Consider the following 27,960-nt stretch of genomic DNA (forward strand, 5'->3'; position numbering starts at 1 on the left):
CAAGGTCAGAATTGTTTTGCGCCCAGTCTAATAGGAAGAAGTTCACTCCCCTTACAGTCGCTTCACATCCATTGCATCCAGTGAGTTTACATTTATCATGTTAGATCCACCAAAGTATCTGTCACGTTTGAGCCACAGCTGGAAGTTCAGCTGACACTCCATACAATAAATAGCCACTTAACATAAGTACAATTTGACGTATCGGTTTTGTTGATGAAGTTGATCGTTTTTTTATTCTCCTGACTATCTTCTCTGCCTTAATCTTATTCGGAACATGATTTTTCTCCATCGGCTGTTTCACGATAACTTCATACTTTGCATGGATGTCAACTAGACTTCGCTATACGGTATTGTGCACAACTCCAAATCCTCTTCTCATCAATTATTTTCTTATTTCTGAATGTGCAACCAATTTATTCTATAGTCATACTTTCACTATAACTAATTGATCTTAATTTAATGTAATAAGATCGAATTTTTTGTCATGTACAACTATACTCAATACCCAAATAAATTATTTTAAAACGAACTGCCTTTTACTTCAATTCCTTTCCCTTTATTAATGTGTACCCCTTTCGAGGCTTGCTCTTGATTTTTTATAGTCAGCTAACATTAATGAGATTACTTTATTATAATACTTTTTTTCACTATAATTTCTAATTATTCTCTTTAGTTATAAAATTTAAAGTTCACCTCATCACTTATGAATTCTGCTGCCACCTTTGCGGTACTGACAAAAAAATACTAATGAAAGTAACTTCACTCAAATTTACTAGACTATTTAAAAGTACCAACAAACAAATAACCTGAAATAAGACCAGAAAATATATGTAATTATATACAGATATTTATAATCAATCCGAATATTTATAATCAATGCACTCCGCAACTCAAGCTGTTTGCTACATTAGAATAAATGGTATTTTTTGACACATATTCTGCAACCTCATACTGAATTTGACTGGTAAGTAAAACAGCTAGTATGAAGCAGACTTTGTAATGAAAGATGCTGACCACCTGTTACTTAACACACTCAAATAACATCATCTACGCGACTATGGCAGAACATTTGATAATACACTGAGATGGTTGCCTAATAGATTAATGTGACTGAATTTATAAAGTGATGACAGGGCAATCACTCCTCCGAAAATTCGGTTATTAATCATTGTAGAATAGATTTTTGGAAATAAGTGTGAAATATGATATATTTGTCGATTTAGCTTTGATTCTTGTTTACAATCCGTTATTCAGTGATTGTTATCTCTAAAACAAATGATAAAAAATCTTCTTTTATTAAACCCATGGTCAGGAAGCCGTACCTTTTGTTGCTACTGTACATATTACTATGTCACTTCGAAAATTCCTTATCGACTGCTGGTGGCTTTAAAGTTACATGCTATCATATTAAGATTTTACAATCGCATATAGATTATGTGTACATGTGTGAAAACGCTCAAATTAAATCACAAAAATCTAATATATATGAACATAATGGTTCTTGTAACTTGTGCTCGAACGAAATGCATCAACAAATCAGATTTTAAACAAAAGTACTTAAAAAATAAAACAAGACGTTTCCAGTGACTGTTAATTGTTATTTGCTGGGGCCTTCTTTATGGCATCTTTCATTTTTCTTTATGGTAAATTACTAACATTAACAGAGAGATTATAAGAACTACAGGGAGAAAAATAGAGAGTGAGAGAGAAAATATTTGGGGAAAAACAAGTCACAGAACAAAGCTCGCATATATATTTATACAAGCCGGGTTTTTGAATACAGAGAGAAAAGGAACCACGAAAAACTGTTTCCAATAAAAATAATTCTACACTCGACCAATAAAATTACATGTATGTATAATTATGATTATGGGAAAATACAGAGAGAAATAAGAAAACAATGACGTCAAGAAGTTTCAGGACAGGCGATTTAGTCATAACTAAACAACAAATATGTAAATATATATGTGTATATTAAACATAATTCTGGAGAATAAAAGCAATAAACTTTTCTTAAATTAATGCACCATAAACTGGGGGAGTAGTAGGGAAAATAAAAATTATTGTTTGAAAAATCGAAGGTTGGTAAACTGTGAAGTTGCTTTCTCCATACACGAAGAGAACATTATTTGAATGTAAACATAAAATCACGATGAGAGAGGATAGTGACCAAAAGTCGACAAAATAGCAATCAGTACTGAACAGTAAATGGACAGTAACCAACACAGAGAGATACTCTAAAACTCTATGAACAGTAAGTTCCCCTCCCCATTTAACATGGACACAAGCATACAATTTTACGAGCCTAACTGACAGAGTTACGTGAAGGATAATTTTGCAAAAACACATGGTCAATGCAACCAAGTATGCATGTTAACTGTTATCTTCCTTTTTTTAATTGAACTAGCATACATGAGGAGACACAAACACAGAGTCTTGTTTAAAATAATCACAGTAAAAGGTTATAAAAGGCCAAACCACAAGAATGATATATAATAATATATACTTGACGCTGAAAACGCTACCGATATCTTAATTTAAGCTTGAAGAAAAAGGAACAACGGTGAATTAATTGAGAACTGAAAAAAATAGAGAACATCCGAATAGAAAGATAAATAACAAATAATGATGGCGTTAACAAACTGTCATGTAGTGAATTATCCAAAAACGGAAGGAATTACTTCACTTAAACGAATGAAAGTATTCTGAGTGCAAATGCATCAGTGGAATAAGAATGGGGAATGAAATACGTTGAATACTTTGTTTTCAATCCATGTATGTCAGGTGAACAATCAACACGATATCCATAGTTCAGAGTTGTAGGCAGGAAACAAAATATTTTTGCATAGACTCGCAGATATGAAGTAACTGCCTACAAAACAAATCGGTTACCACAACATTGACAAAAATACTTAATAATCGTAATACTAACAACGAAATACATCAAATAATAGTAAGCTCAATATAAAAGTTGGCGAATATGTGATTGGTGTTTGATACTATGAATGGAATCGCATCAATTAGGCTCAGAATAACTCTAGAGTAAGCAAACTAGTGACGCTATATTTTAGTAATAATAACGTCTTTTATCCAAATACCATCGTATACATGAATAAACAGTGAACATATATGCATAACATAGATCTGGAATATTTTAATCGAATGCCAATACTTTTGAAACCCTACCAAATCGCACACAAAACTTCTAATTAATATCAATAAATATTACTTGATGGTTCAATTAAAAGCAGGTAACACTTCAAACTTATCTATAATGAAATATCTATAGTCTTCTTAAGCTATTACCCGTCAAAAACCATATCTTATGGATATGAAATTAAGTAACGTACAGTTCAATAGATGAGAATTCATACAGATATTTCAACACTATTAAGTCTGCATGTGACACACGTTGGCAGTGAAGAGCAAATCAGCTTTCTGAGTAAATACTAAAAGTCCATCTGTAAGTGTAGACAACTGGAACTAAATAAAAATGTAGCAAATAAGTGATGCAACCTATATGCTTAACTAGTAATTATTTGATTGAGTGACTAGACATAGGCAAAAAAAACCAGTCGATGATAGAAACATTTAAAATCTTATAGGTAAAAAACAGATTTGTTAAGTGATCATAGAAATTTACTTCTTTTCAATGAGATCAGTCAAATGAACTTAATTGGCAGCGTCAATAAAACTGATTCAAATATGTGCACCCATCACATTAAACCTTTGGAAAAATAGAAACTAGTAGAAGAATACACACGAAGCAAGACAGGAATGGGGATAGTAGACATCCTCGTCAAGCAATATACTGTATCATATCATAACCACATATTCTCTTCATTTATTCACGTTTTTATTGTAAACTTCCTCCTCACCCCCACCAGTAAATTTAATCATTTCGATTTATCACTACATTTATTTTGTCACGTTAAAACATGTCTATTCATCTGACGGTAAGACTGGTTGTTTTGTCCTGATAATCTAACTACCTACTAATTATCAGTTTAAAAATCTTTTAAAAAATAAACGTTCTGTATATGTAAAACTATGAAATCGACAAACCTGTTCGAAAATATTAATGGAGAAATACATTATGTATACATATATATTCAATTATTTCTGACTTGACATTGAGAAACCGCTCGAAGGATATACGATAAACAAGCTTGTTGTCTAGCCTCAATAATCATAAGGATCACATGAATCTAAGACCAAAAGATTTTAAAGAATAAGTAATAAAACATAGGGGATAGAAGAAAAAATGATAAATAATAATCCAAGAACAACTAACCCTGTACGTATGTCTAAACTGAAGTAGGTTAGGCTAAAGCACGAGATTCAAATATCTGAATTCAATGGTTGGAAGTCAAGATTTGTTTGAAATTTTAACTGGATCCTGATTTAATTATTTGAAGGTTGGGTGCTTTCCAAAGAGCCTGAAGTTCCTAAGTTCGATATCCGGTAGGGTTGTGGATGTGCACAATTGAGGACTTGCATAATTGGATGAAAAAACTATATAGTGCTTTCTAGCTTTTAACGATTTTCTAACAAAATTCAGTCCATGGTGCAAATTACAAGTAACAAAAGCTAATATCTAAAAACAATCTACACTTTACAGTTATAAAACTGGTCATTCTAACAAGCATCTTTAATCTATTTGCGCAATATATTGAAGGAAGCTATCTGCATGGTATCCAATAGTAAATTCATATATTCAACAGCATTTTGAAGACTAGTGGACAGACGAATAGAATAGTGGAAAATCGCTACTTACCATTTCTGAAGATGATAGGGCAGGGAAAATATTTTCAAATTTGAGATTTTGTATTGTATAAACTGCAACTGGGAAAGTGGAACACAATTTTAAATAGGCACGTTGTGAAGTAGTTAACAAACGATTTACACGGTCATAACGAAAATCATCATGACATATACCGAAAAAACTTTGCACTTCATTCCAAACTGTACGACGATAAAGAGACGTGTCGACATTTTGAATCCCGTTTAGACTTTAGAAGGAAATATGAGAAAATAATTATAATTACGAGATTATTGACGACATTGAGGAAAATAAGGCAGTTTTAAAATACAACAGAACCTAAGTTACAAGTTTTGATTATCATAAGACAGTTATGAAAAAACAATCGATCGACAACGTACTTGCATAATTTCCGACAACGACTTTATGGTGATACTATGGACAATAAATTTAGGAAGGATTATCAGAAATATTTCTCCCTTGCAATAGATACAGTTGGATTAAATAGGTACTAGACGACCACAGTATTAAATGTGTTTCCCCTCATTTTAACCTACACCCAGTTGAGAAAATGGACTCAAACGACCTGTACATCGTTTTGACGCCAACGCGTTATTCACTAAAATACTGAGCACAGATAACCATCACCAATTTCTTCAAAGTGTAAAATAAACATTATTCGAGAACGGTTTTCTTTAGCCTATTATAACGGGGTGAGCATTGAAGACGCTGGAACTTATGGGACTATTTTATGGACTATTATTAGTTATACTTTTAATATGTAATTATTAGACAATTGGATTACTGTATTTCTATATTCCCTATATTGTGAGCTCCATTTGGACCTTCCAACTAATTCCAAACGATTTACTATTCCTTAATTGCGTACCATTTGGTGAGTTCGATGCTACTTACAACATGATTGTATTTAGGATGCTTTACGATCTGATAATCCATGTATATAGACTGTTTGATATATATATATATATATATATATATAATACTACTGCACTACTGTTTGCTGTGTTGTATTATCGAACCGAAGAATGGGCTAGGAGGACATACATTTTGAACCAAAAGAAACTAAGATTTATCTAGCCCTAAGCTCAAGGTTAAACTCACTGGTTGACACCCTAAACAGAAATCGATCAATCCCGGTAGATATATAGGATGCCTGAGTAAATCCCTCCATATATTTCCAGTAGCTATGTTTTAATAGACTTTCGGATAGTACAGCATGTTAACTTGTTAAGAGTCAATATCGAGAAAATTAGTACACTCTCAGTCCTCAACTTTGTTTCAACAACAAACGTAACTTTTTATGTATTCCTTTTTGGAATATAATTATATTGTTAATGTTCTCTCCAATAATCATTTGGCTGCGAATATGTTTGCGATAATTCTTGTACTTTGTATTCCAACAGGCCGAACAAGTTATGATTTTTCAAGTGTACAATTTACAAAAGGCGAAACGAAGAAGAAAGAACACCTTATTTCAACGAACAGCTCAAATTATATTAACAACAAGCACAGTGAAAGAAATGAATGGTAAAAGCATACTAAACTGATGGTCTTGAGTGAACCAATCAGAAGAGATCGTTGCTCTGGAACTCAATGTGCAATGAAGGGTAAGATGTATCTTATTTGAAATAAGTAAAAATGGTCGATATCTTGGTTTTTATTTGATAAAAACATCTTAAATGCATCCACACAGTGAATATGACATGGTATTTAAGACAAATTACGCGAAATACTTGCCTGATACAGACTGACTAACCATTATTAATAATAATAATAATAATGATAATAATAATAATAACAATAATAATATTATAATAATAATAATAATAATAATAATAATAATAATAATAATAATGGGAGTACTTAATGTGATTCAATTCATAAAAAATATTTGTGTAACCACTCGAACTCCTAGTTCGTAATATCAACTCTAGCTTTTGTAAGTTCATAAGCAAAAGAGTGGGAAAGCATCATTGCATTATAGTTGGTGATGAAAATTATAACCCTAATTATGATTTATAACCTTAACCAACATCCGAATACCTTACCCTAGCTTTTCCCATTATAGCTTATTTCAATCCGTGATGAAAACTTTAGCCTTTATTTACAACTTTAGATCAAGTGTTAGTAACTGAACTTAACATTTCTCTGTTTACTATAATAAATAACGCAACAAGCAAGGGTTCATTAATCATACCAAGACTACTCACTCACCATAAATTTAGTGCTTTTTGTTAAATTTTCTATAGATAAAACCTGTTTTCTGGTTAGTTAATAGGCAGCTCAAAGTTGTCAGTACAGTACACTTTTACCAAGTTGTAAACAAAAATATAAACGAATAACTACGGAATGAAATGGCAGTGTTAAAGGCTTAACCAATCTGAGCGTATTTAAGCTTATATGAGGACAAGGGTACTATAACCTATCATACTTGATGATAACCAAATTTATGTATTCTACTGATTAACGTTTATTTTCTATAAAGCCTAACAGGAAATACTAACAAATCTCCCGAAATGATGGTACAGTTCACACTTATGAACAGATGAATAAAAACTAATTGTTTGAAATGGATGAATCACTGGTCAAATTAAGAGTGGACATAGTTTTTTTTAAATTCACCAAATGAACCTAGAATATTTAAAAACAAAATATGCCAAAATTACATTTACTCACACTCCAAAACACAAATTTCTTTCTCAACAAACATATGGGTGAACAATTGGTGCTTACCATTAATTAATTATTAAATCAACCAAATAAAAACCGATTGAACTTTAACAAAGCCAGTTCATTTAATAAGATTCCTATTTTAAAATGATATCAACCGAATAACTTAACAATAAAATAATATACCAGTGTAAGAGAGAGAATTTAACTTTGTTAATTTATCAATTTGTGATTGTTTGAACAGCAATTATGCAAACCAGAAAGCGCCAGTACAAACACATATTTACTAAAGAGGAAAAGCATTTAAACAGCCAGGTGAGTTGTCCTTCAACGTTAGTTTATTCGGAGGCTTGTATCAACAATTTGGCTTTGCTAAGTTATCAGTTAAATATATTTTAACAATTGAATTCATGAATCCATCTGAGCTAGACCACCATTGAAAATCTGGAAGCACTGGATGGCCGTTTCGTCCGTATGAGACTCCTCATCATCGCGCACCCACGATTTCGCACGAAGGACTCGAACCCAGGACCTTCAGTCTCTCGCGTGAACGCTTAACGTTTAGACCACTAAGTCTTCATCCGACGGTGTTAATGACCAGCGGATTCCAATCCGTGTCGTGTGCAGGACAATTATCTACTAGAGATAATGGATGAAGGGTTGCGCAAGATCATGGATCGAGTGAAGTTAGATATTAACACCACTGGATAACGACTTAGTGGTCTAGAGTTTAAGCGTTCACGCGAGAGACTGAATGTCCTGGGTTCGAGTCCCTCGTGCGAAATCGTGGGTGCGCGATGATGAGGAGTCTCATACGGACGAAACGGCCATCCAGTGCTTCCAGATTTTCAATGGTGGTCTTATTTATTTATTTAAACACATAAACATTGGTACAAGGATGCACCAAATAGATATGCGCCACATAAATCATTTGATTTGTGTGAGGGCTGTGATACTGCCCGGGTGCCCAGACCGAAGCAGGTGGTTTTCTTAGGGGCCACACCCACAACGGTGGTCTAGCTTAGATCGACTCATGAATTCAACTGTTAAAATTACTATAATCTCCAAAGATCCCCATCCTGATAATTAAATATGTTCCGATGTGTATTATTTAGTGATAAACAGTTTGCACTTCCATTCATAGAAACACTGTAACTTATTAATTGCAGGTTTCTATAGATACCTTTAAATGTACAAGGCTGATATAACCACCATGCAACAAAAACCGAAGTAGTTGGAACCTGTGGCCTACTGCATCGAAGTAAAAAACTTCAGTTAGTAAGTATTCTGTAGACAACAAGCATTCATAACAAACCTTGAAACCCTCTCTCTCAAGTAGTGACAGAGATACAAACCAATTTTTAAAATGTCAATTACATTGGGTGAATGGAAGTCATTACGCCTAAATGTGATACAGTCACTGACAGAAATATTTGAATACTTAACATTTTCTAGGTGTATTATTTACAACACAATAAATACCCTTTGGAAAACAACTAAAGATGATACACAAGAAGTCAAAAGAGTTAGATTGTTTTACGAACCAAACAAATACTCGTCCTTCTATACGGCAGCTAATTATAACAAGAAAACAAATCGAATGTAATCAAAACACAATACGATAGAATAACAAGCAATTTGAAGAAATATACTTACGTATTATAGGTCAAATCATAAGCATTTCGGAATTTCTCATCCAAAAGTGAACCTAGCTCAGTGCACAGACGATCAGCTAGAGGTAATCCTTCTTCTTGCCATGAATACTCCTAGAATATGAAGTTTAGGGAGAAAAAGATTATAATAGGATCAAATTGAATTTAATCAAACAATCATATTTACAAAGTAATTGAAAAAACTGGTTTACAGTATTACATCAATGAGCACAGCACATATACATGGACGTCATAGAACCTGAAGTGCGAATACATGTGTATTTAAACAACTGGACTTCTGTTAGTTTATGTAATATTTCCCGAAAGTTTGACCAGAATCATTGAAAAAATTGGTGTTTTTAATCACTACTGTGAACTTTGAATCCCTACGCGTTCAGTTTGATGTTCAGAGACCAGTGTTATCGGTGAGCGGTTATCAAAAATACCCATATGAAAACCTATGCCTTTTTCACTTTATCCACTTTAGTACCAGTTATAATAAAACTACTATTCTCTTCTGCTTTTACAATTTTTGGAGCGGTAAAAGAGTTAATAGGGGTGTAGTGCAAGGTATTTTGCTTCAATGACTTCGTTCCTGTCATTTGCATAGTCAAGCTCACACGTAAAAATGTTACTTATCACTGAGACATTTAGAACTCAATAATAGTTTTTACCTAGACACCCAACCACCTACACAAATGATGGTTACATCGGGGAATGAGATGAACTATTTTGATAGTAAAGGATCAAATCACATAAATGATGCATGCCAGTCATCCACATAATTTAACAAAAAAAGTGAGGATAATAATATTAATAGTAATAATAATGATAATAATCAATGAATATTAAAAGTAAATAGGGAAGTCGGCGATTGAGTAAGTATTTATATATCGTTTATTTACATAGGTATTCGGCCTCTAGACATATGAAGTATTTATTCACTTATTTTTTCACACAATGAACTGAAAGCAGTGGTTAACAATGATGCAAAGAGATAGTTGGTCTTATTATGAATAGATACAATAAATATAAACTAAGCCAATATACAAAATATTAAGAAATTTGATAATGGAGACATATCTTTTTCCAAAAAATAATACGTCAATAAAACTGTACCCTTATCTGAGATGACTGTTACTACTACTGCGACCACCGTTTGTAATCATCATTATAAGTCATCTTATTTACCGCGAAAAACCATAACAATAAACTGTTTCTTTAGACTATCATCTATGTGTATGAGAGAAAATAAAATCAGTAAAAGGAGTATTGAACCCCAGTCTTGCAAAAAAGGAATTGATCAATGTCATTTTTTATGATTGTTGATCAAACGGTTGTATTTTTAAAGTGAATATATGATGTAAAGAAAATCTGATGAGACTATAAGTTATGGACGACCTTCGAGCAACGCTGAAGTGACCTTGAGAGTGGAGACCTACTGATTAGGACTAAATGAGGGTTATAAAGCAGTTAGGATTCTCATTTACAGTTGATGGTTAGTGTTAAAAAAATTATATTTATGGTTTTCATCAAGAACTGATATCAGCCATAATGCCAAAACTCTATTTAGCCAAATGTATGGATGAATATTGCGCCCAAATTCGTGACTCGTTAACTTATATCTGATTGGTTCGTCCATAAATTATATTCTCGCCGAAAATTTTCATTATAAATGATCGATGTTTATGAGACATTTGTAAGTGACATTTCAAATCATTATATTCAGTCAGTCAACAACGTAGAACTTCTTACATACGTACATCAGTTTGAGTTGCCATACCACATTAGCACAGAGATACCATTGTCCATTTAAATCCCATAGTGGTAGAGGTAGAAAAAATATAAGCAGTAATCAGAAAAATTAAAATTTGAAGATGTTATTCAAGGAGTATAATCCAGTGAAATAGATTTGGAAAGAGAAAAAAGGGACTTGAAGATTAGATTATATTACCGGAAAAACGATAGAATGATCAAGTCAAGAGATATTACTGTAGGAACCATCTGGAAAGAACTGAATGGTTAAATGATCCTTATTATTCGCTTGATTTTGGAGCGAACAAATGGAGATGATTTTTATCCCAGATTGAAAAACTACACAACACTAAAGGGTATTAAACACTTATATCATCTATGCTCGAAACTAACCGGATGTGTATTCAAGGCACCAACCAGGATCAATCTTAGAACCTTGACTCTCGTGAACAAAACCTGTAGATTAACTAGGTTGGACGGATTCCTGTGATTTACAATTCTAGTACCAGTTTGCTGGCATTATAGATAAGTTAACATAAAATCCCGTATGTAATTTGTCTTCACCTGTGTTCGTTGAACTGGACATGTCAAAGATTTCCACAAGAGCATCGAATAACCTAACTTGAGATTAATCCGCAATGAGCAACAACATGGTTTGTGAAGAATTTTTCAATTTGATGATAGTGGAGAGGAGTGAGTGCACATGACTAAGTAGTTTTAAACAAGAAGACAATTGCTAATCTGTGTTCCGCGTTTTTCAGTGGTTTTTCAAATAACTGATGTTAATTGATTAGAAAACCTCCACAAATTGAAATCTCAACACACGAACTACCTAAAGAATAATCGAATCTCTTAGCACTACCAGCAACAAACTCCGTCGAATTGTATTCTCTTCAAATGTAATAACTCGAGAACCCATTTCAAACTTGTATTTTATAAAAAAAAATGTGTCATGACAGGTTTAATAATAAAAGTAAAAATAATAAAAACAATAGAATGATTCAATTGCACATACAGTTGCATGAAATGGACGAGCATCGAAATTTTTGTAACCAGACTGTGGAGAATCTAAGAAACGTGAGATGAGCGGATGATAAGATAGTTTTTCAATATGCTTCATCATATTATTTGATGGGAAGACAGCTTCAGAATCCACTGAAAATTAATAATCAATACTAGACGGCTTTACATTTTTTGCAAGTCATTTTTAACTATGAAAAGTAAATTGATTATAAAATATAAACGAACAGTTTTAATTATTCATAAGAATTTATTTTCTCTCAAAATATGGAATCCACCGTTGAAGTTTACAAATTACGATTTGGTTTCAGAAATATACATTTATTAAACCAGAACAGAATCCGACAAACGAAAGGTGAACGGACCATGAAGATATATAAACTGAAAAACAAAATAACTCTGACTGACTGTAATTTGTAAACAGATTTCTAATGTGTGAAATAGAACTGATTGTAAAGTCTTTGGATGAAGGATATATTCTTTAGTTGGTGAACTGAAAGTTAAACTTATAATCTTACAAATAAACAGATTGGAAAGCTACATCACAAAAACGTTAAAGTGAATATTGTGTTTGCATAAAATTAACACTACTTCCATCAGGTTTCAGGATAGAAGAATAACTAACCGGTAAAAAACATAATTAAAAATACACAAATAGAAATATGAAACAGTCATCTATGAATAAATAACCAACAAAGGTAAGATACTAAAGGTTGTATTATCATTGACAACTTATAAACCATGATTTAGAAAACATTGTCAGTCGCTACATTTCATTAGATCTCAAATACCTACCTAGTATTTGAGGATTTATACTTCCCTGCTCCTGATATTGGGGAGTGTTAATCCCGATAGATAATTGAGTTAAATACCAACCGCCTAAGATTCATTTAACATTAAAACTACTATTTTGTTTTTTATTTAACTATCAAACACGAAATTGAACCATTTTTTAGAAACATAACTCTGACATTTTTTATAGGTAGATAAAAATAATTTACGCTGGCTTAGTTGTTACAAAAATGACAATTTAGAGTTTAAAGAATTACTCGTGAAATTAATAAAAAAAAGGAATGCCATGACTGCTAAATTTTTGATGTTCTGAGCCAATAGGATAGGCTGTAATCATTATGAAATTAATTGTGAAATATAACAGATTGGATCTAACATTCAATAGGTCGACAAGCAACTCACATTGACTATTAGATATGATAGCGGTTAAAAATTGTTCAGCAACAATATCTTCTGCGACATCTTCCCAACTTGAATCTTCCGTCTGGATGATTTTCAGTAATTTGGAAGCTTTTAATTTTCCATCTACATCAGATGGTTCATCATTGTGTGAGTCCTGGTTATTTACATTTCCGTTTTCTGAAGTCTGGAAAATAATGAAAAATCTTATTTGATAGATAAAGATCGGGAACTATGAGTCATAACTCACTAAAACTTAGGAATATCCATCTGGAATTCAAGTACCAATAGGCATACGCTCTAGAAATAACATGGTAAAGTGTTACTAAATATTTTCAACTTTGCAATCCTCTAGAAAACAAAATTTAAAACTACATAGTATTAGGATTAATTTTCAGACAAGTACAGTGAAACTCAAAGAGCTACCTTCGGTAGTAGATTTTTTATACAGAATCAAAAGCTGAAATATCTGTTTAAAATACTCTATTCTACAAATACTCTCATAAAAATGTAACTGTAAGCTCCAAAAGACAACCATCGTACACTCTATAATATCCTCGAAACATATTTATTACTTATTTATTCAAACACATAAACACTGGTACAAGTAGGCACCAAACATATATGCGTCACATAAATCATTCGATTTGTGTGAGGGCTGGGAGTTAGCGACCCCATCCCGTAGAAAACTAACTTGCTAAGAAAACAATAACCAGAAAAAATCATTCGAACCTTTTAAACTCTGCCCTGGGAGTCAGAAGGCCTTCATTTAGAAGAGTGATGACGCCTCATGATGAAAGCCGAGTCCCTTCGGAAGTCACGAGGCCGATGCCCCTTCTGAAAACCAGAGCAACCATTTATTTAGGTACATGGAATGTTCGTACAATGTGGGAGACCGGAAGAGTCTCCCGAATTGCTGCAGAAATGAGGAGATACAACCCAGAGGTGCTTGGGATCGGTGAAACACGTTGGACGCAAGTTGGACAACAACGACTAGCTTCAGGGGAGCTTCTGTTATGCTCCGGCCATGATGAAGAAAGTGCCCCACATACACAAAGAGTTACAGTGATGCTGTCCAAACAAGCACAAAATGCACTTATAGGATAGGAATTTCATGGACCAAGGATCATCAAAGCCTCCTTCAAAACAAAGAAAGAGGGCATTTCAATGAACATCGTCCAATGCTATGCGCCTACCAACGATTACAATGAAGACACTAAAGATCAATTCTACAATAGGCTGCAGTCAATCATCGAGAAGTGCCCAACAAAGGACCTGACCATTCTGATGGGAGATTTCAACGCCAAGGTTGGAATGGACAACACTGGATATGAAGACATCATGGGACGACACGGACTGGGAGAAAGGAACGAAAATGGTGAAAGATTTGCAAACCTATGTGCCTTCAATAAGCTGGTCATAGGCGGCACCATATTCCCACATAAACGCATACACAAAACCACATGAACTTCACCGGATCACACCACGCAAAACCAAATCGACCATATTTGCATCAACAAAACGTTCACGAGGACTATAGAGGACGTGAGAACCAAGAGAGGAGCTGATATAGCATCAGATCATCACTTGCTGGTCGCCAAGATGAAAGTGAAACTCAAGAAGCACTGGACAATGGGGCGGAAAATATCACAGAAGTTCAATACGGCCTTTCCTCAGGGTACTAACAAACTCAACAAATTCAAGATAGTCCTCAGCAACAAGTTCCAAGCCTTTCATGATCTACTCAATGAAGAAGGAACTACTATGGAGAGCAACTGGAAGGGGATCAAAGAGGCAATCACTTCAACATGTCATGAGGTCCTGGGTCACAAGAAGCACCATCACAAGGAATGGATCACTGTTGATACACTGGATAAGATTCAAGAAAGAAGGGACAAGAAGGCAGCAATCAACACCAGTCGAACAAGAGCAGAAAAAGCCAAGGCACAAGCTGAATACACAAAAGTAAACAAGCAAGTGAAGAGGAGCATCAGAACTGACAAACGTAAATATGTGGAAGATCTAGCAATGACGGCGGAAAAGGCTGCAAGAGAAGGAAACATGAGAGAACTGTATGAAATAACAAAGAAACTCTCTGGAAATCGCCGCAAACCAGAACGACCAGTGAAAAGCAAGGAAGGCGAGGTAATCACCAACATTGAAGAGCAACAAAACAGGTGGGTAGAACACTTCAAAGAACTCATAAATCAACCAGCCCCACTGAACCCACCCAACATTGAGGCAGCACACACGGACCTCCCAATCGATGTTGGCCCACCAACAACTGAAGAAATCAGCATGGCCGTCAGACCAACCAAGAGTGGCAAAGCAGCAGGACCAGACAACATTCCGGCAGAGGCACTGAAAGCAGACGCAGCGGTAACTGCAAGGATACTCCAAATTCCCTTCAATAAGATTTGGGATGAGGAACAAGTACCAAAAGACTGGAAAGAAAGACTTCTGGTCAAAATACCGAAGAAAGGCGATCTCAGCAACTGTGATAACTACGGGGACATCACTCTTCTTTCAATACCGGGAAAAGTCTTTAACAGGGTTGTTATATCCCGGTGAAGATTAAATTACAGGTAACTTCCAAGGACTATTAATGAACTAATATTCTATAAATATTCTTATTGTATTACTATTCAACAATTACATTATGTATATTTATATTCCTCTTATTATAAGCTTTATTTTGACCTATAATTTATTATTGTACGATTTACGGTTCTTAAGCTATGCTCAGTCTATTAGTTACTGTCCCCCTCGTTCACAGCCACTTTTTGGCTTATTTGTGTACACATGTTATTTTCTATTTTATGGTACGTTGTGGTCTGTCTGATTGACATATAAACCGAGTATGTCTGAAATAAACGATTCGATCTGATTCGATTCTATTCGATTCATATTACGGAAGCTGGTATTGTGTTCTGGACTCAAGTGGAAGGGCTAGGAGGACATAGGACCAATAAGGACGCTAAACTGCCCACACCGGTTGAACGTCATTGGTTGGCCTAGTGTGAAGATTCGTATAAGTCGTATTCGGATTGGTAGATAATTCGTGTGATAGAAAAGCCAGACGTCAAGGTCATAACAAGGGTGTTGTTAAACAGGACGAAGGACTCCGTAGACGTCCAACTTCGAGACCAATAAGCAGGATTCCGTAAGGACAGACCGTGTACATACCAAATCGCAACCCTACGGATCACTGTGGAACAATCAATTGAATGGAATTCATCACTCTACATCAACTTCATTGACTACGAAAAACCATTTGATAGCGTGGACAGAACAACACTATGGAAACTTCTTCGACACTACGGCGTGCCTCAGAAGATAGTCAATATCATACAGAACTCATATGATGGATTAAACTGCAAAATCGTGCATGGAGGACAATTGACAGACTCGTTCGAGGTAAAGACCGGTGTCAGGCAAGGTTGCTTACTCTCACCCTTTCTCTTTCTCCTGGTGATCGACTGGATCATGAAGACATCAACATCTGAAGGGAAGCACGGGATACAATGGACATCTAGGATGCAGTTGGACGATCTAGACTTCGCAGATGATCTGGCCCTTCTATCACAAACGCAACAACAAATGCAGGAGAAGACGAACAGTGTAGCAGTAGGTCTCAATATATACAAAGGGAAAAGCAAGATTCTCCGATATAACACAGCATGCACCAATTCAGTCACAATTGACGGAGATTTGGAAGATGTAAAAACCTTTACATATTTGGGCAGCATCATTGATGAACACGGTGGTGGATCTGATGCAGATGTGAAAGCGCGGATCGGTAAAGCGAGAGCAGTATATTTACAACTGAAGAACATCTGGAGCTCAAAACAACTGTCAACCAACACCAAGATCAGGATTTTCAATACAAATGTCAAAACAGCTCTACTTTATGGGGCGGAAACTTGGAGAACTACGAAAGCCATCATCCAGAAAGTACAGGTGTTTATTAACCGTTGTCTACGCAAAATACTTCGGATCCATTGGCCGGACACTATCAGCAACAACCTACTGTGGGAGAGAACAAACCAGATCCCAGCGGAGGAAGAAATCAGGAAGCGTTGGAAGTCGATAGGACACAGATTGAGGAAAGCACCCAACTGCGTCACAAGACAAGCCCTCACATGGAATCCTCAAGGCCGAAGGAGGAGAGGAAGTCCAGAAAAACGCATTACGCCGGGAAATGGAGATAGACATGAGAAAAATGAACAAGAATTGGATGGAACTAGAAAAGAAGGCCCATAACAGAGTGGGTTGGAGGATGCTGGTCGGTGGCCCATGCTCCATTAGGAGTAACAGGCATCAGTAAGTAAGTAAGTAAGTAAGTAAGTAAGTAAGTAAGTAAGTAAGTAAGTAAGTAAGTAAGTAAGTAAGTAAGTAAGTAAGTAAGTAAGTAAGTAAGTAAAGTAAGTAAGTAAGTAAGTAAGTAAGTAAGTAAGTAAGTAAGTAAGTAAGTAAGTAAGTAAGTAAGTAAGTAAGTAAGTAAGTAAGTGAAGTAAGTAAGTAAGTAAGTAAGTAAGTAAGTAAGTAAGTAAGTAAGTAAGTAAGTAAGTAAGTAAGTAAGTAAGTAAGTAAGTAAGTAAGTAAGTAAGTAAGTAAGTAAGTAAGTAAGTAAGTAAGTAAGTAAGTAAGTAAGTAAGTAAGTAAGTAAGTAAGTAAGTAAGTAAGTAAGTAAGTAAGTAAGTAAGTAAGTAAGTAAGTAAGTAAGTAAGTAAGTAAGTAAGTAAGTAAGTAGTAAGTAAGTAAGTAAGTAAGTAAGTAAGTAAGTAGTAAGTAAGTGTAAGTAAGTAAGTAAGTAAGTAAGTAAGTAAGTAAGTAAGTAAGTAAGTAAGTAAGTAAGTAAGTAAGTAAGTAAGTAAGTAAGTAAGTAAGTAAGTAAGTAAGTAAGTAAGTAAGTAAGTAAGTAAGTAAGTAAGTAAGTAAGTAAGTAAGTAAGTAAGTAAGTAAGTAAGTAAGTAAGTAAGTAAGTAAGTAAGTAAGTAAGGAAGGAAGGAAGGAAGGAAGGAAGAAAGAAAGAAAGAAAGTAGGAACTGACATTTTACACAGTGAGTGGACTAAAAATACTATCGGGTTACAAAAATTCCTGCCGAAGGTCGATAGAAATTCGACATCACCATGGAATTAACGACTGTGTTGAATATAAGGGAATATACTACATAATCAATTTTGAAAAAGGACCTCCAGTTATTAGTTTTTTATGTGTAGATTACTACTACGGTTTTGAGTGATTGTAAAAGATCAACGAAGCAACAGGAGTGATATAACAACCGCAAAGGTTGGGAGTAGTTGAAGCATTTCCAAAAAACATAGACTTTCGAATGAGTATAAAATACTTTTTATATTTTCTTAAACTAACGTGATGGATATGACAGGGATGAAATGAAACAGAAAAAGTAAAATCGACTAATTTTAGACAAAGCGTAGTCTCATGAAACATCAGCCGATACGACAAGCTTATTAATGAGAATACTCCCGCGTAAAGAAATGGTTAGTAGGCCCACAATAGCGAAGGAAATCTGAGCCAATCACAACTGAAAATCAGTCAATGATCACTAACTCCATCATTTATTCAACTTGTTACAGATGAGAATAGGTGTAACAAATGTACTGCTGATGGAGTAAATGCTACTCACAAGGATGTTTGCAAGTGGTGTGTGCTGGAACATGACGTTGAAGTCGTCAGACGGAGTGAAGAGTTTTAGTGCGTCGAAAGCACGGTGTTGGTGGGACACTTGGAGATCAGACAAGAGGACAGCTGAGATGGCAGAACACACTGAAAGATGAACATGGATGATTGAAGGTTATTAATGTGTATTATGTAAATACTTTGTAACTTCTCGCAATTAATACACATTCCTCATGCCTTCTGTCTTGTTTTACACTGAGAGCAAACTAAGAATAAAAACAAACTCTTCTAAACACATTGGCAAATATTAGTTTGAAAATAATTTTGATCAGATAAAAATGTGTGTTACAGGATTGATATGTACCGCCCCTTGTACAAGAATCAAGAATGAAATGACCGGGTAAATCGACCATAAAATAATTTACTCAGACAAATAGCAAGAAAGTTAAACTTACATGATCGTCCCATGGCTCAACTAAACAGGAACATGTGCTCCCATTTTCAGAACTATGAAGATTATTTTGGAAACTTCCATTGCTAGTTTGATTGTTATATATGTATGCTTCATTACAGTTATCTACATTTAGATTTATTAATCCATCGTAATTATCAATTTCAGGACGAATCCCACAACCAAATATGAAACAAGCTAAAGCATGAACATGAGACAGGATAGCTACAACATGCATTAATTCAGACAATGATAATGCTTCTTTTAATGGATTCGAATCCCCTCCATGAGTCAAGTTGTAAATGTCATCCTAAAGAGGGTGAAAAGGATTAATAGATAATTACTAGAGTTGTTGGAGATAGTAAAATAGATTTTGTAAAATGGATGACGAGTATTTGAAATAGGAACTGGGAAGAGGGAAATGTAACATATCTGTTATTAGGTAGGAAGTTATGTGATTAAAGAAATTTAATTTATAAGTTGCTTTTCAATAACATTAATGAATATTGTTTTATGAGAAATGGGGAAACTTCATGAGCGACATTTATTGCAACTTCCCAGATTAATGAAATTTCAAAATTTCTATGGACTAACTTACCTACCCTTACGTCCAATCACAAGAACGCCTAGTGAGTTTGGAAATATATTTCACGTCAGTTGGTATAATTCTAATTCCAGATTGAAATTAATAATAAAATGATTGTTCATGCAAATCAATATTCAAGTACAATTGTTTTATGTACTCGAGGGTCTGAGAAACATTTGTTAGGACTACATAGCTACTAATCAAGGAGCTTGAACCATCAACCAACTGACGCATTAATACAACACGTCTACAAGAAATTGTTCATCACATGTTCCATATAATATGTGCGAGCTCTGCTCAAGTCACAAAACACAAATGTATTCGCAAAGTTCAGAATATATGTTGAACTCAAACAATCCTAAAAGTAGACATATCCGATGAAAAAGTTGTACTTTGTAAAAACCTTCAATAGAATTTTCGTTTCATTTACAGTTATGACACTGAAAAATCCGTTGGACATGTAATGTGACCGAAACATATATTATTGTGATGATATTTATGCCGTTAGCTTCCTTTGGTAGGAAGTAAACTATCTAACTTTTAATCCTGTCTCAAGGATTCACTTAGATTCAGCATTACGTTGGTTCCTTTTAAATTAGACAGAGAAGAGATGAGCTACCCGAGTATCTGATTTGATTAATTCTATCTGTTTGCAACTTTGCTACTTAAGTGAATCGACCAGAAGTGACTACAGAGATGAGAATCATCAAAGTTGTCGATATAAGTAAACTGCTTCGCTAAGTGTAAAGTGGCAAGCTGATTAACGTCTGCTGCCTCAGTAACATTTATTCTGAGTAAACCACACGAACTATAAATAGCATAACTGCTAGCATAGGCAGTTGGAAAAAAAGCCAGAGACAACTAAACTAAGATAAGGTATCACAGCATGAAGTCACTGAAAGTTGGTCTGAGCCAAGTTTTTAGATGTAGACTACGTGATTAGGATTTGAGCAATAACCGCGATTGGTGTAGAGTTCTGGTGAAACGGCTTAGAATCAGACAAAATGGTTTAAATCTCCTCGCCCACTATCTTCACCTACATCTCGAGTTACAGTTTTCCTTTAGAGATACTTTCTCACCATACATTTTCGTACCATATTCTCAATAATAAGTTGTTATCATTATCATTGCTACCACATTATTAAGATTCCTTTGCTATTCATCTTGTTAATTCGATCTCGTAGTGCTATTGCGGTATGACAACTTGGACCAACGCACCTTTATTCAGTACAGATTATCCAGTACTGATGTTAATCAAATGGAAAACTTACGATATTTTATTGAGACGCTGTCTCCTTTAAAAAAACGGTTGACATTGGGAATTTATTAGTTATCAATCAAACCATTAACCAAAGTAGATGTAGGAAATCACGAAATTTCGAACAACACAATGAGCTTCATAGATCATGAAGTTATGTATAATTCCCGGAAGTGAAGTAAGTGCAACATGATTCACATTTCCAACCTATCCTAAATTGCATGATTGAAACATAAATCTACATGAATATGAGCACTTAAATGAATTTGAAGATGATAACCCAACAGGGGTCGATCTGTCACAAATACTACCTACAAATTAAACATCTCTACGAGACCTCCGCATAAAAGCCATAATAATAAGCTCACTACTGGTTTACATCTATATGAGTTTCTGGATTTCTAGTGAGAAGTTGTGACCCGTAAATCTCAGACACGTCGTCAGTGAAATAGCTTCCATCAATCTCAGTTGTTAATCTCTGTGACACTGTTGGAAACGTGCACCATTGAACGCCAACCCACAATCGAATGGATAGGCGCTCACCGTGAGACTAGAACGTCCTGATTTCGGTCCCATGTGAGACCCGGGACGCGTAATGATGAGGAGTCCCATGCTGAGATGAAACAACTCCCCAGTTCTCCCTGATTTTTAATGATAGTTCAACTAATGTCATAACGGATATTACCTACGAATTGAACTAACCTCCAAAGTTTATAGAAATCGTAAATTGATATAACTCCAAAAAATAACAAAAATTCATATGGTGAATGAGTACTGGACACAGAATCACCAAAAATTACAACACCAGAGCTAAAAAGTGAAGCTCGACTTCGTGATTCTTTGCAGGGACGGTCTTTATTAAAATTAAACTAAAGACTTAGATAAGAAGCATGACCGTGAACAAATATATAATGACAAACCTACAGCTGTAATCTTCCAAGGACGATCTGAGAGATCCCTGTTTAATCCACATAATTGGCGCCACTTTGGGGGCCCATACTGTACTCCCTGTAACCACGACAAAGGGCCACCAGAACTAATGAATTGACGCACAAAAAAAAGAACTAGGTAAATACACCGTTGTTGTGCAGCTGCCTAAAATACAGTCAATATTTAAACAACAGGATTAATATTGTGAGTAGAAGAGTATTAAAGGTTGGAAGAAAAGATCTATACATGATAATGGTAATTTATAATTTTGCAGATTGCAGTTATTTAGTTCTAGGACCAGGTTAGAAATCTGAAAGCTAAAATGCGTTTAACTAAAGTTTTTTGTATTTTCCAGCTGAAGTGCGGGAAAAGTACTCAATTTTAAAACACTGAAATACGAAGACGTATTTACGACTTGTTTTGAGGCTGGGAACAGGATGAAGCAAGAGAATGCTAGTAAACAGTTTAGGGAGAATAGACAATAAGTGGGGAGAACCTAATAATTATGTGATATCTTCGTTTAAACCACAAACAGATCTAAGTTAGACAACCTTCGGAAACTCGTAAACATCGAATGACCGTTTCATATTGAACTCATTACCAGGAGTAATCAACAACCCTGGACCTTAGATTTCGCAAGTGAACGCATAGCCTCTGGACCATTGAGCCGGGATTCAATGCTGTACAGGTTTAGCTCCAGTCAATCCACGATGTGATAGTTGTACGAATTGTTGGCCATTATTGCGACATACCTACCGCAGCAACACTTTCGAACAATAGTTATTCGCTAATACCACTACCATAATTGATAAAGCTACATCAATTCTAATCCAAGCACATTTACTCACGTCTCTTGCTCTTTTTTCGGCATAGAAAATAACTGCATTTTGATGCCAAACTCATAGTTGAATACACTTACAATAAACTTAATTTGCGCTTGTTTATGCAGAACGGTCAATCTGCTAACATATCGGAGATCTCTGCAGTTTTGCAGCACAGCTTAGCAATAAAAGTGATTGTCTTGATCAAATTTTTTGTTGGTTGAGCAAAATCCAAGCCTGAGGTTGTTGGATAATATCAACAGTGAAGAGTTAGTAAATATTCTTTTATGACCTGAAGATTGTTGAAAACCAGATCGACAATGCTGTTGTTGGTTCACTATAGATAGTTACAAAGGTTAGATTATTCATTTTCTGTCACAAGTGTTTAAAAAATGCTATGCGATTTACCAGGCAAAAAAAACAAAGATTTCAATTGCTGAAGTCAATTACTCACATGACATGCCATGTAGGTCAGTATGACTTTAAGGCTTTAAAGTGTATTATAATACAAATAATATATGTCCATTTTGTCCACTGGGTTAAGACGAGGTTAGTGATATTACCGACTACCTACACCTCGATAACTAAGTTAAGATTCAAGATGGGACGACTGAAAGTTATACGTTCACAACACTGAGTTAATCAAAAGCAAAGGTCGAGTTGGGAAAACGTGCATTCAAAGAGCCACGATGGACACGAGAAAATTAAATAAGTATCAAAATGATAAACTGAGCAACACGTTAATGTATTTAACTACTTTATTGACAAGCAGTTTTAACGTGCCTTAATTGCTATTCAAAAAGAGAAGCCTAATACAAGTTTCGAAGATGCACTAGATCTATCGATATTCATTGTCTTAGAAGTCAAAAATTTCCGGAAAAAACATAAACAAACTAACAGTCTCTGACCAGCATTCCTTTATTTTACATATGGTGTCGTACCATTGTTTTGATACGCGGAAAATAGTAATCCAGACCTGCAAACATAGGACTTACAATTAGGGGAGACATCAGTGATATGATCGTGAATCAGGCATTTTCTTTTTGATACTACCCTTTGTTGCGTAGGTTCGCACCACTATGTCAATAGCTTTTAATGTTTGGTCACAAAAAATGAGTACTCTGGTAAACAATATTGATTGGTATACAAACCCCCACGTACAGTTAAGAACCACCTGCTAAGGGAACTGTAAGTTAATGGTTTGTATTATAGTATCTGAAAGAAACAGGTCGGTGATGAACTCATTACAGTGAATAGCACCAATAAGACTTTGACAAACACCCTGATTAAATTTTTTATTAAATACTAGACAACAGCTACTCCAAACTGCAAGATAAATATCCCTAGAAACCTTGAATATGATCTGTGATAGCACCACTTGATATAGATACTGTTTGACTCATTTAAATCTCACAGAGTGGACGTGACCAGTCATGATTACCTTAAACAATGAAACTTACAATAATGGCTATATAGTAACGATCTGGATAAGGTAATGGCAAGTCACCACGAAAAAGATGATCCTTTAGTTTCATGTAACATTCAAGATATTCAGGATGATACCCCATTACATTGATGTAGTTATTTAGGCGTCCCCATTGAAACCAATACTCACGAAACAATATATAAGTCTGCAAAGAAGGTAAGAAAACAAACACGGTGTAACTCTCTATGATACCTGGAGTGATTTATGTAAGAACAATAAACTAGTGATTTCTCACAAAAGCAAACCACAACAAAAATAGATTCAACAATTATTCAAAGTAGAGCTTCCCAAGTCTTGTTTTTTTTTACTTTTGACTAATTAGAAAAGGCAAATCTTCAGCTACGTGTCCTCCTTTATTTGTTAAGAAACCAGAGGTTTAAACTGTATACAATCAAAGCATCTAACAGTCCTAGAAACGTGCTTGAGAAAGAAGACTGACAGTGGAGATTGCCAAGAATACGTTACACTCCATAACCGAAAGCAGCAGTTTTGGTGGCTATCGGTTGCATGCAAAAAACGTATAAAATACACTTGGAATGTGTTTGAAGCTGCATGTATTGTTTGATTGTAATGGAACTAAGAATGAACGGAAAACCCACATCAAAAATACAAGCTGAAGTACCGAATTTCATACGAAGAAAGAAAATATAGACAGGAGTATGCAGCATTATTACGAGGCAGAGATTTTAGTTGCTCCAAGTTTCCAAAAGCGTGAATTAGTAATACATAACATGTACGGTAAGTTGTGCACCTGTTACTTTCACCGTCTCATATTGCGCAACAAACGACGTATGTTGAACGAAGTCTAGTGGGATTAGATGAAATATCACAAGGTTAACCACGCAATTCTTAATATTTCAATTTAGTCTGTATTCAGTGGATCTTAGTAAATATTGACGTAGTGATCATCTCCTTTACTTAACCAAAGATCAAATATCATGCTTTACAAATCACCCTTGATAAAATTAAGTCTTTTCAGAATGAGCCTCTCAATTGATAACTCCCAATAACCTTCCATGAGAAACCATACCATCCTTGAATTTACTAAGATGCATGAATCTAAGCGAGCTCGTCACGAAATCTAAGTTACACTTAGCTCCCAATGGAAAGTTGAAAGATTTTTAAGCTCCTACAAAATATTTTGTTAGAGGAAGAACCTCTGGTCAAATTTGATGTCAACTATTTCAAAAAATAAATCGAGAGTACCCTTAGTATATTATGGTTGATGATAGCTACTTAATATATTTTAGGAAGACAGGTACAACGTTGTTCAGTGACAGATTTATGCAAGTGTGAAATTAAAGCGAGTATAGAAAATGTGTAGCCAATATATTGAATACTATACGGGAACAACTTAAAATTGCAGGTTTTCTTAATCTAAATACACCGGTATGATATATCAGAGGTCTTGAGTGCAATCTTTCTTTTATATATTACCACCATTGACTTAACCACTCCTATTAATCCGATGTTCATCTTACTGTGCTAATGCGGTATGGCAACTTGGACCGATACACATATGTGCCTGGTCCTACGTTGTAGCTGACTGACTGACTGGTATGATATATGTACATCATTGACTTCTTGATAGTGGAGATTTAATCCGTGAAGTAAACTTTCAGACAGGAGAGGTTGATGATTATTTGTAATTAAAAGGAGTGGGTATTGATAAATATATATTAAAGCAGTCGGCAAACGCGTCCAGTTGAATAGTTCACAGAATTTTGAAGCTCACAAGATGGATATACGTCTATCACGCAATTTTAGAATAGAATAATTATGTGTCAACAATCGCCTAAACGGTATGAAAAGTTCGAGTCTGATATAGCAAATAATGTCACTTGAAAATTGTAAGAGAAAAGTCACTTTTCTCCGTTTAAGTAGAAATTTTGGCACATAATGAAAAGGAAGAGCGACCCCTTTCCCTACAATGAAAAATTGGAGATCACAGTGCCCTCGACAAACGTCAACCATTCTACGACAATTTAAAACACAATGATTATTTCCTTGTTTAACAGAACACCAAACAGTGAATTATACCGGTTTTAAAGAATCAGCATATCGTAGCATGAACCGAAGACAAGAATAGGTTAACAAAATCCGGTTGAATAAAAACCTTTAGGTGAAACAATGGATACATACAGTGTAAAAAGGATCCCCTTCATTTGGTTCATCAACCATGCATTTCATGTGGTCCATCTAGAATCGAATTATTAATTAGGAACTGAAATTACGTTCAGTGACTGAATAAAACTAGGAGACGATGTAACGGTATTCGGAATTTTGAACCCCTTCTGAATCTAAAAACTTGTTATGGAAAAATTCGACAACATAACCTTTAAATCACGCAAGATATCTCTAGCAGCAGACCGTATATCAGATGATGGGGCGGTATGCAGTATTCTTAAAAGATCTGGGATCTGCTCCGTAATCAACCCGTGCATAGACGTATCAAGAGTAGCCCCACCGGTATCATTGGCTACAGTCTCTAAGAAACCAGCGACAGCGGGGCTACCAAAGCCAAAATACCACGAATCAAATATACGTTGAATAGTAACAGCTGCTTCATGCCTAGCAGATTCATCACGATTCGAAAGGCCTTGAAGTAAATTGACAGAGTCGACAGTTCTTTGGAGCAGCGAAGAGCAATGATGCATGCATATAACACTCATCTAGCCAAATAGTTTAAACGACCGTATAGCAAAAAAGACCGCAATTCTCCCGCCCTTCAGACAAACATAGCGCAGACATTCATCTAAGCTACTGTATCGTACGCCTTTGTTCACTAGTCACAATTTATATCTCATTGAAGCCAATCATAGTTAAAATAAAAATGGTCGTTTTCGAACCAAACTGCATTTCAAAAATTTTAATGCGAAATTCAGTGCTATTTAAAAAGGACAGTGGTATTTTTCATCTCTGAGTAAATTTCTTTGTTTTGATCGTTTATTACGTATCAAGACAACTGTTTTCACTTTAATTGAATTTATTTCAGTTAAAGCATTCGACTAGAGTATCGTTTTTACTGTTCTCTCAATTAGTTTTGTCGTTGGTACTCTTGAGTATCTCTTTTTCAACTGTATCTGTGAGTACTTTTGGTCCTAGCAACCTACAGCTCTTCACTTTTTTGGTCATTGGTTATTTTTTTGTTTCTGAGTATCATCGCATCTTGAAAAAACCCTTCTAAATGACCGGACAGTGTAAAAAAAGCAGTTGCCAACGTCCGGGCTGTCGTTATCTTGTTGAAAGCGGCATGCAGTGCGACTAGTGCAAAGGCTGGTACCAGGAAGTTTGCACGAACATAACGCCTGCTGCTTTCAAACGGTTCAGTAAGAAGGGTTGTGTATGGCTTTGTCAACAGTGCTGCTCGGATGCAAACAGCTTGTTAACCGAAGCCATCTCACTGGTTGACGCTGCAAAGAAGTGTTTTAGCATGCATAGTCGGAATGCGTCAAACAGCACTCGATCTGTCGACACGCAAATCAACGTGAAGGAAACTAAGGTTAGTCCGATGATAGATGACTCACGCCCGTCAAAGAAAGAAAAGTAGTCTCCAAAGGGGCCTGCCGTAAACAAAAGCTCAAGAAAAGTATGGTCTTCTGTTTCCCGTCTCCCAGATGGGATCCAGCAGGAAACACCTAGAAGCCGCAATCGCAAGGCTCGATCGGTTTCAAGCGGTAAACATAACCCGACCTCTCAGGTCGTCGACAACC

The 27,960-nt window shown here is 35.2% G+C and overlaps 1 protein-coding gene across 3 annotated transcripts; it reads right to left on the reverse strand.

Annotated features, from left to right (window-relative positions):
• Nucleotides 1–860: 860 nt before the first annotated feature.
• Nucleotides 861–27,060, reverse strand: SESN1_1 (Sestrin-1). Of its 3 annotated transcripts, XM_012938997.3 has the most exons (12): nucleotides 26,584–27,060; nucleotides 26,482–26,547; nucleotides 26,390–26,446; nucleotides 24,222–24,392; nucleotides 21,935–22,105; nucleotides 19,171–19,476; nucleotides 13,075–13,258; nucleotides 11,876–12,015; nucleotides 9,110–9,219; nucleotides 4,778–5,012; nucleotides 4,066–4,208; nucleotides 861–2,872 (listed from the first exon to the last, which is right to left on the reverse strand). In XM_012938997.3, exons 1-11 carry the CDS (start codon nucleotides 26,917–26,919, stop codon nucleotides 4,113–4,115), a joined length of 1,872 nt encoding a protein of 623 aa, XP_012794451.2. In that variant the 5' UTR covers nucleotides 26,920–27,060; the 3' UTR covers nucleotides 861–2,872; nucleotides 4,066–4,112. The 3 variants fall into 3 exon arrangements, with proteins under 3 accessions (XP_012794451.2, XP_051071558.1, XP_051071557.1); XM_051211493.1 differs by having other exon boundaries at nucleotides 26,482–27,060; XM_051211492.1 differs by having other exon boundaries at nucleotides 9,110–13,258; nucleotides 19,171–22,105; nucleotides 24,222–26,446.
• Nucleotides 27,061–27,960: the final 900 nt, after the last annotated feature.

Source organism: Schistosoma haematobium, chromosome ZW, assembly GCF_000699445.3.
Source record: "Schistosoma haematobium chromosome ZW, whole genome shotgun sequence".
NCBI lineage: Eukaryota > Metazoa > Platyhelminthes > Trematoda > Strigeidida > Schistosomatidae > Schistosoma > Schistosoma haematobium.

Coding starts and splice junctions, on each gene's coding strand:
- SESN1_1 (XM_012938997.3), bottom strand. CDS start 26,919: ATGAGTGTTATATGCATGCATCATTGCTCTTCGCTGCTCCAAAGAACT. Junction 26,548..26,583: donor ATATCTTGCGTGATTTAAAG/GTTATGTTGTCG, acceptor ACAAGTTTTTAG/ATTCAGAAGGGGTTCAAAAT. Junction 9,220..11,875: donor CTCGTCCATTTCATGCAACT/GTATGTGCAATT, acceptor TTCATATTCTAG/GAGTATTCATGGCAAGAAGA.